The sequence below is a fragment of the Nestor notabilis genome, unplaced genomic scaffold (genome assembly GCF_000696875.1).
Source record: "Nestor notabilis isolate BGI_N333 unplaced genomic scaffold, ASM69687v1 scaffold6618, whole genome shotgun sequence".
In the NCBI taxonomy this organism is placed as follows: Eukaryota; Metazoa; Chordata; class Aves; order Psittaciformes; family Psittacidae; genus Nestor; species Nestor notabilis.
In genome coordinates, this window is record NW_009940557.1 from 39,865 (window position 1) to 53,681 (window position 13,817).

At 37.6% G+C, this 13,817-nt stretch overlaps 1 protein-coding gene across 1 annotated transcript in view; it reads right to left on the reverse strand.

Moving 5' to 3' along the window:
• The window catches only part of LOC104410296 (cyclin-dependent kinase 14-like), a 93,358-nt gene that overhangs the window by 34,351 nt on the left and 45,190 nt on the right, over window positions 1–13,817 (reverse strand). Inside the window, exons 5-6 of the mRNA XM_010020418.1 lie at window positions 11,039–11,159; window positions 741–834 (exon numbers count right to left, since the gene is read on the reverse strand). Coding sequence (XP_010018720.1) covers window positions 741–834; window positions 11,039–11,159 — 215 coding nt within the window. The remainder of the gene's footprint in view (window positions 1–740; window positions 835–11,038; window positions 11,160–13,817) is intronic.

The window sequence follows — 13,817 nt, forward strand, 5'->3', positions numbered from 1 at the left end:
TCCCTGAATAAACCCACTCCACTACAGCACAGTTCTCAGCAGGCACTGGAGGAAACAAAACCTTTTACTGGGGAGTCAAGTTGCTCCTGAGCTTTTGAAAGGGAACTGTCAAACCCAGAGCGTAATGGGAGAAAGGGCAAGTTAAAAACAAACACACACACAAATGTGGAAATGATGGTTTATGCTTGCTATAAATTACCTCTTCTTTCACTCCCAATGTGGATGTGTCATGAGTGCGTGTGAGCTACCCATACACATTACGAAGGGCCCAACCAGGCAGCAGAAGCAGTAGTCACTTGTGTAGCAGCACAATTTCTGATTTCCCATTCTGTTTCCTACCTCATTTCCCATCTTACTTTTCATTTATATGTCTATCTCACAACAAATACTTGCCATTATAATATTAGCATAATATCAATAGAGCACCAGCCAGAGTAGTTGGTTTTGACCGCTTGCAAATTGAAGATGACAAACTGGCTGGATTTCCATTGCCTTACATTTGGAAAGCTTTTTCCACAATTGTATAAAAACCTTTCTGTAGATTATTTGAAAAAATCAGGATCTGAATTCATTACACAGTCTTCAAGACTACATGAAGTAAACTTTATCTAGCTTGCAGACTAGACTTCTCATCCTTGGCTCTGTCAGTGATTTAATTCCTGACACAAAAAAATATGTGAACATTTATAAATCAACCCTTTGTTATCTTGGGCGTATTACTTCAGCAATAAGGAACTCACCAGAAATATCCTTTCAAGTTGATCTTGAATGTCTTTCATTCCTGGAAAAGCAGCAACCCCTTGAATCATTTCTACAAAGATACAACCCACTCCCCTACAGAGGAAAAAAGAAAAAGAAAATATGCAATGTTAGAAAGATTTGTTATAGATTAAATGGGCAGCAACAATGTTTTTGTTTTCATTACCAATATTTAAATAATATTTATTTACTTGTTTTTTAAAATCAATGCCAGGCTGAAGGACAAGCATGCACATTTACTAAAACCAATGTATATGTACAAATACTTCTCAGGTGTTTGAAGGCAAGTGTAGAGGTAGCAGGAATATGGTTGGTAGCTGTTGAGACCTATAAAGGCACAGTAGCTGGTCTCTGTATGAGTGCTTCTCAAGCAGCAGGATGTGGGAATGGCAGTGAGAGACCACCCTTGGAAGAATGTTGAATGGGAACAGTACTACAGCACAGAGGCAAACTTCAAGGGCTTTGCATAGGAGAAGAATCTGTAAAAAGATGAATACGAAGGAAAAAGGCACGTGGCTGCTCACAGCCACTGCACTAAGCTACTGCTCAAATGCAGATGACTTTGGGGATGGGCTTGCTTGGGTTTTCTTCTCCCCTCTTCCAGCATAAAAGAAGGAAGCTCAAAACCCACAGCTCTGGGGGTTGCTGACCCCATCTCCCAGAAGCTCTGACTGAGAGGTGCTGCAATAGGCTGAGCAGCCACGGACTCCCGCCTCTCCCAGCTGTAACAGCCACCCCATTACCGCTCCTGTTTGTGATATCTCCCAAAAGGTACTTCACTCGAGTCCCCCTCCTCCCACTCAGTTAAGCAGAAGCACTGGGAAATCAGAGGGAAAAAATACCTGAGACATACTAACTACAGCACAAAGAATGGATTCTCACAAGTAGAGGAACACTTCTGTGACTCTTAATTCAAATTTCAGATAACCTGTGGACTTTCTTCATCTGAAAAGCGAAACAAATTACAAACTTGCACCTGCATTCTTTCTGATTGAAGAAAGCTCAAGAGTTGCTTGTTCCCTCAGCAAAAATAAGCTTAAGAGAAAACATCCTCCTTGGGTACCGATTTGATTATCTATTTTAACTTGTTCAATTACATTTTGCTACATACATTTTTCTACAACTTTCACATGCAAACACCTACACATGCTGTATGTCTCTGTATGCAACCACACAAAAACCCCTTCACGCAAAACAAACACTGATTCAATAACCCCAAATATATAAAAAAATGAACCAAGAATTTGGAAAATTAACTATGGCACCACCTTTCCCTGAAACTGGGAGTTGTGTTTCTGTGTGGAAAATCCCAGCAATAACCTCTAATTTAACTTTGTTTTAAGAAGGAAATTATTTGGAATGTAGTAATTACATACTTCTCATTGCTTATGCATTGTGATGATGCATTCAGAAAGTAGTGTTTAATTTTAAGGATATGTGTGCATATATTGGTGAGGGACTGGTTCGAGAATAAAACAACTTAATGAAAACTGATTGATTGCATATTTTCATAAGGCCAGAGCTGAGTATTTATAGATACTACTTAACCACGATTATCAGCAGACAACACATGCTTGACTCATTTCTGAAGGCTTTGACCACTACTGAATAGAATCACAGAATCATAGAATCATAGAATGGTTTGGGTTGGAAAGGACCTTAAGATCATCTAGTTCCAACCCCTCTGCCATGGGCAGGGATGCCTCACCCTAGACCGTGTCACCCAAGGCTCTGTACAACCTGGCTTTGAACACTGCCAGGGATGGAGCATTTACCACTTCTTTGGCCAAATTGATCCAGTGACTCACCACCCTCACAGTAAAGGACTTCTTCCTTATATCCAACCTGAATTTAAGTTTAAACCCATTACCCCTTGTCCTAATGCTAATGAAATAATTTTATATTCCAGGAGAATGAGAGTTTATAGTTAAATTTCTTGAAGAAGAAAATTAAACATGCATCACTATTTTCTATTTCTTTGTCCCAAAGCATAGATACATTAAGCAAAGTTTCTCCTTAGGCATTGAAAAGTGGAGGAAAACTTTGGAAAGCACAGTTCCAGTCCAATTTTAGAATAGTTCAGGTGTTTATAAAAGAGAGGTTAAAATTTACGTTCCATATGCTTCTGCTGGTTACCGAATGAACTGAATTGATTAAACTGCCATTCATCATTTAGTCTGGTTAGTGCTTCATTAGGCACAGATAGGCACAATTTATCTTAGTCAAATACTTACAAACAGTATCAGGCTCTCAGGCAAGGAAAAATTCAAGATTTAGTCAGAAACCATTTATTCAGGATAACAAATAAAACAATTGAACTTAGACTAAAGAAAAGAGGATTAGAGTTCTATTCTTGCAACCAGAAAACAGGCATTTGATTAAACCAGTGTATCATTCTAGGGCATGTACTGGTATCTGCAGAGAATCTTGAGCTAGTTGTTTCAACAGAAATGCTGTAAAGGCAGCAGGAAGATTTTGCCAAGTTTTATATTTTTTCACATAATCTATCTACAAAATTTTCCACTTTTAGTGGGTCTGACACAAGTATGAGCCAAAAATCAAGGAAAACTGCAAACTCTAGTGAGGAAAAATTTCCTGCTTGGAAAGAAGATTCTTACTGCGTGTCTTGGACTCTTGTGTAACCTAATACTCCATTTAGTCACATGCTGAAATGAGAGTGAAAGAGTACTGGAGTTATAGAAACAACTAGTACAAAAATAAAAAGGTTATTAAAATCATTGAGGAAAGAAGCATAAACAACCTTCAAGGTCTGAGCCAGAGAACTGCCATTCCCTTTGGCCCAGTTGAAAATTAAGTTATACTTGGTTTCAAAGGTTATGGTGTTAAGCACACTGAAGAATAAGTGAATAGAAATAGAAGACTAAATGAATATTAAAAAGAAAAATATATATAAAAGAAGCAGCATGACATTGAATTGATAGAAATACCCAGAAATCCATGACAACACATAAAGGCTTCAAGATGGCTGGATAGTATTTTAGATGTCTTAGGGGTATCAGTGAAATGTAGGTTCACAGCAAATAATAGAAACTAAGTATATAATAGGATCCCTTAAGTGCATACACACTGAACATGAAAAGAAGTAAAGTCTCTAAAAGGCCTTGAAATTTAGTCTTGTTTTTGTAAATCTCACCAACTATGAAACAGGTTAGAGAGATTTCTGAGCAAAGCAAGAACTATTTTTGTGCCAGAAGGGGTTTGTAAGGAAAAATTAAGAGAACAATGTCATTCTTGGCTACAAGAATAGACAAGGGACAGGGAGAACATAATGAGTCCATATTTAAAATTAGGCAGGGAAGGGCGAGGAAGATCTGATTAGGATTTTAATGGTTCCCAGAACTGTAGATAGATCCAAGATAGTATAACTAGAAATAGAAGGAAATAAAAATATTAGGGTGAGTGTTAGAGAAATACACTTAAAAACTGTGCTACCCCCCAGTCTCCCAATGGACTTGAAGCTGCACAGTTACAGTTGTGTAACACTAGACAAGCTGAAACACTTAAGAATATTCTTCAGGGAACAGACTTGGATTAACAGGAGGGTTGATAAGATGACTTCACAGATCACTCCCATATCTAGTTTCTGTGACACAAATATTGCTTCTTGAAATATGAAACATGTAAAATTAACTTGGCTTTAACGTGCATGCATCTCCAAGGGTATGTTATTTATGTATAATTTGTGCACACTCAGCATACAACAACATCTTCAGGCAGGGCTTGAGAAATAATTTGTGACAAAAGAACATTAGCCTAACACATTTCAGTGTACTCAATTCAAATTTTCCTACTCTCTTTATAGGACTTAAAATTTTGAATAAATAAAACAAATGCTGCGACTTTGTTCAGAGTTCCAATGATCCAGCATAGGATAACCCTGCAAAGTAGAAGTGACAGCCATTTAATGTTGAAATGGGTGGCTTACCTTCTGATGACAAAAAGTGTGACTAAACCTATTGATGTATTGATGAGACCATATGTGGCCATACCATCTAATATTGCTCTTCCATTGTCCTGCTTAATTTCCTGTGACTCTGGCTGCCACCATAGAGCCTTATGCTGAGTAAGAGTTAATAGCACAGCTAAATGAGTTGCTCTTGCATTTAAATTGACATAGTAAATGAGCCTGTAAAAATGAAGTTGAATGCCTCAGGAAACTGCCTTTTTTTTTTTTCTGCACAGCTTTCATAATTCAAGAGGGTACTCCCTTAAAATTAACTTGCTTACTGGTGGGTTAGGTTTATATTTTTGGCTTAAGAATTCACATTCCTGTCTCTGTGTAACAAAGACCATTAATGTAACAGGAAGAATCTCCAGCCTACCTCTAATTGAATACTGTTTAAAAAATAACATAAAACCTTTGGTGAGGTGCAATCTATAAAAAATTATTAGGGTTGTTTCCTTGAATTCATATTCTGATTTTTCTTGATGGATCCATAAAAGGGACTATAGACACACTCTGAAATGAGGAGTTCTTTCCAAACCAAGATTTAGTTTACACTTAAATCAAGATTATAAAAAGCCTGTATACTTACTACACCTATACATGTTTTAAAGTGTTGGACTTTCTGCTCTGAACAGATCTGCTTTCTAGCAGGCTCTGAGCAGGTGGTAACACTCAGCACGTTCTTCATAGTGAAGACTTATGGTGGGTCTTCACAGAAGGTTTCTATCTGATCATGAAGCCTGTTTTCAGTGTGCAGGATTTGATTTCAGAAGCGGAAGGATGTTACGAAAACCAAGTAAAGCGAGATACTGTCTGGTCAAAGAATAGGGGCAATAAGGCAAGCAGATTACAGTTATCACATGAGAAGCAATGAGTGAAGTGCAGTTTCCCTTCCAGGATGACAAAGAACAATATGAAAATTTCTGCAGAAAGCAGATGCAATGAATGAAAAATAATACACTTGAAGGTATGATAGTTCAAAGTGTTCTTTAATCAGTCAGCAACTGGAATTACAAGTGAATAGAGTGCTAATGTTCTTGCCTGTGTCACTGAACTACCTAGAAATAAAAGCTCACAAAACTTGTTTGTGACACAACCTTCTATAGCAATGCTTGATTCTTATATTAAGAAATACTATATGCATGAGGGATTAAAATGCACATGATATCTTTTTGCACACATCTATTAGACTTGTTCTAAAAAGCAGAATGTGGATAACAATTGTCAAACTTGAGGAATGCCATGAGATATTTTTCTGTTGAACATGTTCTGCCAGGTTTTCTCTTCTGGATCTAGATACCATAAGATGCTTTCCGGACACACACAGAACATATTTCCAGCAGTGGAAAAGTAACTGCAAATGGATGAAAATAGCTTTTAGACAGGAACTGAAATGCCCTTCCAGTAACTATAGACCAAGACTGTTTCCTCACACATCGTGTTTCTATGAATTTGACCCTATGATAATTTTCCAGTCAAAAGCTAATTCAGGTGATAAAAGTTTTGAAGAACTCACTGGCAACAAAAGAAGCTTAATTAACAGCACTTTGATAGCTATTGCAAAATCCTCACCTTAATATCCTACAGATTAGCATTTCTTCAGAGTGGAAGTCATAATCATAAAGAACATCGAGGGCAAAAGAACTAATTCACCCTATGCTGTTTTCTCTCTCAGGCCCCAGGCAGTATTTCTTCAGGGTGTACTGGGACTCCTGCTCTCGGATTTCTCTCACTGCAAACTGTTTACAGCAGAAACCAGATAAAGATGCCTTTGTAATGTCCCCCATGTAAAAACATGATTTGGTGCACCTGTGTCTAAGACAAGATCCATTTTTATTTAATAAATATCTTAATTACAGTCATAGGTCTTCATTGGTCAAATATTCATGGAAGCATGCATGGAATTACAATGAGTACTCAAATCTGCACTCAGAGCAGGCTATGTGTGAAAAGTGGGGTGTTCTTGAAAAATACCATTTATTTTTCTAATAATAGGATATAAAAATTCCATATGAAGAGCTTTCCCTAAATTAAGATCAGATTTGAAATTGTGTATATCAATCCAGATGTTACAAAGTTAAATAACAGTGATTTAATAAGCAATTTCATAACATTTGACTGCCTAGCTTTAAGTGATTTCTTCCGCAGCACTAAACATAGCTGATGTTAGTTAATAAAAGTGAATTTAAAATACATCACAGCCCATGACTTTTTGGTTTACCTGAACTGTGACTAAGAATGTATTTTTTAAAAGCAAAAGAACAGGATACACAAAGAATCGACAGCTGTTACCCATGCAGTTTAAAGACAGCTGTACTTCAAAATAAAATATCCCTAGTGGTTTCTTGATGTAAGCAACCCAGATGTAGCAGTGTACATGTTACCAGAATCAAAAAGGATTTAATAACCCGTTCAAATTACTTCATTTACTAATATTATATTCTTACTGTAAGGAACAAACAGAATAGGTTCATTTGGGGATTTTTTTCCCTGTGTTTCTCTATTACTTACATATGGGTTTTAGTAAAACATAAACCCTTTATGTGTTGAAGCTTATTTTACTTGCATTGACTTTCAAAGGACTGTAAAATTCAAGGATTAGGACAAGTTACACCAGAGGCAATGCAAAGCCATTTTACTAGCTACTAGTAAGCCCTCATCAAGAGGACAAAGTTAAAAAAAGGTATATCAAAGGTTATCACAACTCTTTGATGCAGTCACGGGTAATATAATACATTCACACGATGTCTCTGTACTAAATGCTGTCAGCAGTAAATCACAAAGCCCACCACATTGATTTCCATCACCAGCCTGACACCACTAATGCATGTACATCTTCATTAATATTATTTTATTGCCAGTGGCTATTTAAAAAGGAATGCAGGAGAATGTAACACTGCACGTGGATCATTAGCTTTTAGTTACTATCCTAATGCCCTATACCAGCAAATGAAGTGTAAAAATAGCCTGCAGCCTCTGCCACCTGCTTCCCAGCCACTGTCCAGTGGTTAATATTTGGACTCTTTTTTTTATGCAGCTGGTCTTCTACTTAGTAGCAGCCCCACTGTCCATTCCTGGGGAACCACCATGAAATGTCATTTATCATGGCTATAGCAAAGGCTTTTAATCTTTTTTTTTCTTTCCCGCCTAAATGGAAGAAACACCTGTGATTTCTTCCTCAATATTATTTAAATATTTAGGGAAGTGGCTGCCTAGTTTTGTCATCATGCGGATCATCAGTAAGAACACAGGAGTGCACGCACTATCTATCTGCCATAAGGACATAATGCCGGTAATTGCATAAAAATGCTAATGCTACAAATACACTTTTGATAACAAATTACCAAATTATTCTGGAATCTGATGGTAGGTAGGTTTCTCCGTGCCTCCCTTCCTCCCACTCTGGGAAGCCACTAAGTGGTTTTAATGTAATTATGGCTCAGCTATGTACAGTCATTGTATAAATAAAGCCCCAAGCCTGCCTGTGCTCCAGCAGGGCGTACTGTTAGATGTGCCAAATAAGCATAAGTGACCTTAACATGCAACTACACCTCTTCCAATTAATCTGGAAGTGTTGTCTCAGATAACCCAGCAAAGCGCAGAAGTAAAAACCTAAAGGTCTTTTGTCACACACAATATACATTTGCTCTAATCTGATTTCTAATGTGGCAGTAGCTGAGCCTCTACATGAATTCCTGACATGTGAAAGAAACTATTGCTAGAATTTTTTTCTCAGCTTTTCATAACTCTCCAGTGGGCACAGGGCAGCAAAAATCTTGTAAGGGCTACAAATCTTGTAACAGACTGGTATGATGTTGTTTTTAACTTGAAGCAGATCTCACCACCTCTATGTCTGAGCACCTGAATCTTTTTTAGACCCCACATGGTCATCTTTGTGAAAGAGAATATCATTTATTGGTATCACTGAAGACGCAATTATTGTGTTCTTCCCCAGTACTCCTGCATCATTTTTGTCAGGACACAACATAATGACCTGGAATGCTGACGTGGCATTTTGTGTCCTTCCTTGATCTTTCCTGCTGTCCATGTAATTTGAATATAAATGTACGATTGTGAAGGGAATGCTCAGTCTGAATTTACAGTAAGTTTAAAATGCTTCTATTAGCTGCATGGTTTAATTTGATCTCTACCACAGTAACACCACATAGTTTGACTGGACTCTTTAATAGCTCTTTTACTAAAATCATTATTGGGAGGGGTGTTAAAAGATCTATTTTTGACAAACTACTGAAGTTCTGAGTGAACTATTTTTTTTGTGGAATAAGTTTCAGTGAGAATCAAAAATATTTTAAAACCCTTTGCTCAGTTAAAAAAACCCAACAAAGCAAACAAAACAAAACAACAAAAACTGCCTTCATTTCAAAGTGCAGTAATTTTTAGAAATGGTAAACATTTTTAAAAAATAATTTCCCAGTGTCTCTTTTGACTAAAAAAGCATCTTAGAGTTTCTTTACCCACATCCATATATTCTCTCATTCTCTTTGTACTTCACAAATTGAGACACACATACACAAACACATGGAACTCTCAAGAACTGAACACACATAGACTGAAATTTAAGTAAATGAGCAGAAAGAACTATTTATGTCTCCCAGCTATTTTCATCCTCTGATGCAGCTGTCCTGCCTCACCCTGAGCGGGTCGAGGTACATCTTGGAAAAGAGGTGATTGCAGCACGTCAGGAGCAGATGGGATGTGGAGTTTGCACAGAGTTTGTGAAGACACCAGGTTCAGCCTGATCTTTGGGAAAACAGGACAGTTTTAGGGTAGATGAGAAGCTGAGATATGGGGGGAAATTATTTTCTATCTGTGAGGTGGAGAATGGTTTGAAGAAAACCACACAACTGATACAGAAGATGCTGTCTTTGCGTCTAGCTCAGTTGCAGTATCACAACATTCACATTTGGAGAAGTTTGCTCACCCACCATTTCCTGCCTCTTAGTTCATCTTTTCTTACAGGTCAAGGAACTGCAGCCATAGGCCCAGTTATATTAAACACTCTCTTCATTATTAGATATTCTAGTATTTATGCTCTGTAATCCCTTCAAATTAAATAATCCTGAAGCTTCTAACTCCTTCCCCCAGGAGCCAAGATTTAACAGTGCTATGGGAACAAACTACATGAGATTTTCAGGAAAACGCAGCTTTTCATCCCACATTCTCTGATCTTGGCTACAGACTAAACACAACACAGTCATGCTTAGTTCCCTTCCTCAGCAAAAAAATTCTCCTCATAGGTAATCAGTTTCAGTACTACTCTGCAAGATTATCTTGACAAATATTATTCACCCACCATATGAAAATACAAGGTCCTTTTAACCTTATCTTACAGTTACCTCTGGATTTTAACATAATCATTATTCTGCATTTAGGTTGCCTGTATTAAAGACAGACATTTCAGCAAACTACCAAAAAAATCATTACATTTTTCTAAAACTTGTTCAGTATATTTTTTTTTCAAATGAAATGAGTTGTATAAATCTAAAAAGTCAAATACATATTAAAAAAAATAATGTCTTCTGGAGCATGAGACTTTTTTTGTAACAAAAAATATTTTTTCCACATATCTGTTTCTTGAATCAACATGCATTGCTTCCAGTAACAGTTGAAGCTCTTACTAATTCTAGAATTTGTACAGATTACAGAGATCCTGTGACCTGAAAACCTACAGGATAAACAAGAACCTCCACCTTGGTCAGAAAACCAAACACCTTCTTTGTTCAATACAATACTAGATGTTATCAAAAAGGAGCAAGGTGCCATATACTATACGCATCAAACTGCCCTTTCAAACCTGCAGGCCTAAATAAAATCTGCAGGTTTGAATAAAACTATTGAGTGCTGTGCCACACAGTGATTTACTGCTAACAAGTACAGTAGATTAGATTAAGAACTGAGGCTGTATTCATGCAGCCAGAGAATCCTGGGTTTGTCCTTGCTACAGCTGGGCATGGTGAAAGCCTATCTTCTGCAAACGAAGTATCATATCATATCGAAGTACTACAGTATGATTACAAAAGTCAAGCAACAACTCAGCAAAGTTCAGAAATTCAGGAAGTCTCTCACAAAGCACCAACGGCTCTTCTAGTTGCATGTCAACAGCAGGTACCAGCTGTCAAACAGTGGGGCAGCAGGAGGGGATTCCTTTAGGGAAATAAAGAGTGGACCACAAAGATTACACAAGTTTTTTAACCTGTACCACTAATCCAGTGATATATTTATTTTACACATATAAAAAAATTCAGAGCTAAAACACCTACATAGAGTCCTGTGTAAGGATTCTATACTTACCACATGTCAAGGCAGGTGGAATATTCTGTTGATCCCAGAAGGACATCTGGAGGCCTGTACCACAGAGTCACCACTTCATTGGAATATGTATGGCTGGGAACTGATTTAGCTCTTGCAAGACCTGTGGGGTAAATGCAAATAAATTAATGCAAACAAAACAAAGAAATAGTCTGCTGCATAGTTTTGATCCTAAAAGAACATATGAGCACACACCACATAACATGACAGTGTGTTGCAAGCATTTTTTCTTCTAGTATTGGAGTAAGTTACTTAACAAAATAACACGGTAGCATTTATCATTTAGTACCTGGCTATCAGACCTGTGAATATTATGAAGAAATAATAAAATATGCTTTTCATAATGACAACCACAGGCCCAGGAGAGATGCAAAGATATATTTTGGTATACCTAAATGAAAGACAAATAAACACAGACTTTGATTTCCATTAACTGCTTATCCTTAGGCATTGATAGCCTTTCATTTCAATGTTATTTAGAAAAAGGGAATGAAAAGGAAACTCCCAGGCAGATAGTGCCATAGATGAGGTTTAGGTTTTTTCTCAGGGGAGCCTAAGGAAACCTTCTACAGTTTAGACTGCAATCCCCAGCCTGCTTATTCAAGTTTATATTTGAAAGCAGTAGACACACTTACACATTACCATCTAAATAAATATTAATATTGCAGTAATGCTTTAGAAAATGGTATGTGCAAAATTTTTCTCTCTAAACAAATGTATATTGGCAGTGCACCAACCTCAGAAGCAGAAATCATTTCAATGAAATCTGTGGCCTACTAAAGATACACTGTTTACAGTAATTGTGTTTTAAGCTTGTCGAGTCGTTTAAAATAATTCATATTACTACACAACTACAATCTGTCTCATCTGAAATTGGAAAGATTTTAGAAGAGACCCTCATATGTTGAAAAAATAGTAGTGAGCATATTTTTTTAACAGTTCTCCTACGGAAGCCTCTTTCATCGAGGAAATGGGAAAAGATTTTCAGAGTTATGGTGACTGTTCCCATCACGGGCCTGCAAACACCTTTTCCAAATAATTTGCTCCTAGTTGCCGCCTTGAGACCATCTGCTCCGTTGCTTGGGAACACTGGACATGCACAGATAATGGAAATCAGGAGAATGCACTACCGCGATTTTTTGTGTCTTCCCAGGCTAACAACTATGGATTTCCCTTTCACAAAGTAAATTAAATTACTCAAACAGAATTTCATGCATTACACCTTACAGAAACCAAAAAGCAAAGGCATACACTCATAAAGAAATATGCAACATAAGAATTCACATAAGGGCAAATGAGAATCCTTTACACCTTTATTCTTAATACACTGGAGAAGCTATTTAAGAACAGTTAATCTCAGTGAATATATCTCCATAGTAATTATGGCAAATCTTGCCAGTAGATTGCATTATCAGCTGATTATAGCAATTAGACCAGTGTAGAGGAATAATTTGACTTGTATGCCAGAATTTAATAAAAAAAAAAAAAAAAAAACACAAACCTTTTTTGGTTTTAGTTTTCAGACTTTCCATCTCTTTTATGTTTGTGCACTTGGCCACCAGATTGACAAATAACTTGGTTCATGGCCAGGTACATCCTCAAAGAGGTCAGAGGGGAGGTCACATTCATTCTCTGCATTGCCTGGGCCTTCGGATTAATGGTTTTGCTTATGTGAGATCAGAAATCACCAAATGTTCTAACTGGTGAGTAATTCTTATTCGTAGCCCAGAGAAACATTAACATATCCGAGTTTCTGAGCACCTATGTCCCACGTGACTAAACTGAAACAGTAGTCCCTGGATCTGTGGATACAGACCTAATATTATTAAGCTAAATAAAAATTCTGAAAGGATTTGAGAAGCCTGGAGGGTCAATGCCTCCATTCCTTCTTTGCCTGTCGGAGGCCCTGTTTAGTCTTGCCTCAGAAAGGCTGAATTTGATTGTAAATGATTTCTTCTTGAATCTTCTACCTAACTTTGACAGAAGAGAAGACATAGGCAGGCAGGGAAAATGTATTTTTAAGCCAGAAAGATCATGTGATTTGGAGGAAACTATCAAAAAATCTTTGCAGCTTGTGGAGCTAAAAATGAACTCAGGTTACCATGACACAAAGTCTTTGATCCACACACTCAAGAAATCTCCCATGGAGGGAGGAATGAGTACCCGACTTGCCATACCAGACATCACACTGCAAACAATACAATATCCACGCTTGCCTGCAGTTTCTGCAACTTTACTGGCCAGGATGGAGCTTCACAAGTGCTATAGTTAGCCTAAGGACACCTTTCCTCCTCTTGTGCGACCATTCAGCATGGAGACAGTCCTCCCATCTTGCTGGGACTGCCGCCTATCCTGTTTCCTCAGCCCACTGCTTCTAGATCTCCTCCACCTCTAATCCCTTCCAGGTTAACTAAAATCCCTCTGATTTTCAAAGGATGGCCCATTTGGGCTAATCCCAGCCTGTTGGACAACTAAATGTTTTTCTTTAATCTGCTCTTCACTCCCAAATCACCATGAAAGCCTCATTTAAGGTAAGCTGCTACATCTGGTTTCTCAGTTATACAAGGATCAGTACTGGAATGGAGAAAGTCGTAAGCAAAACTGTGATTTGTAAAAGCAAGTTGAGGCCATACATTGGATTAGACAGCCTTACTGGCTTTAAGAGTTTTATGGGTACAGGCCATGTTTTAAATTGTGGCCAACTGGTTTCCTAGGTGGGCACATACACTACTTCTTTGGAAACTAAATAGCCCAAGGGCAA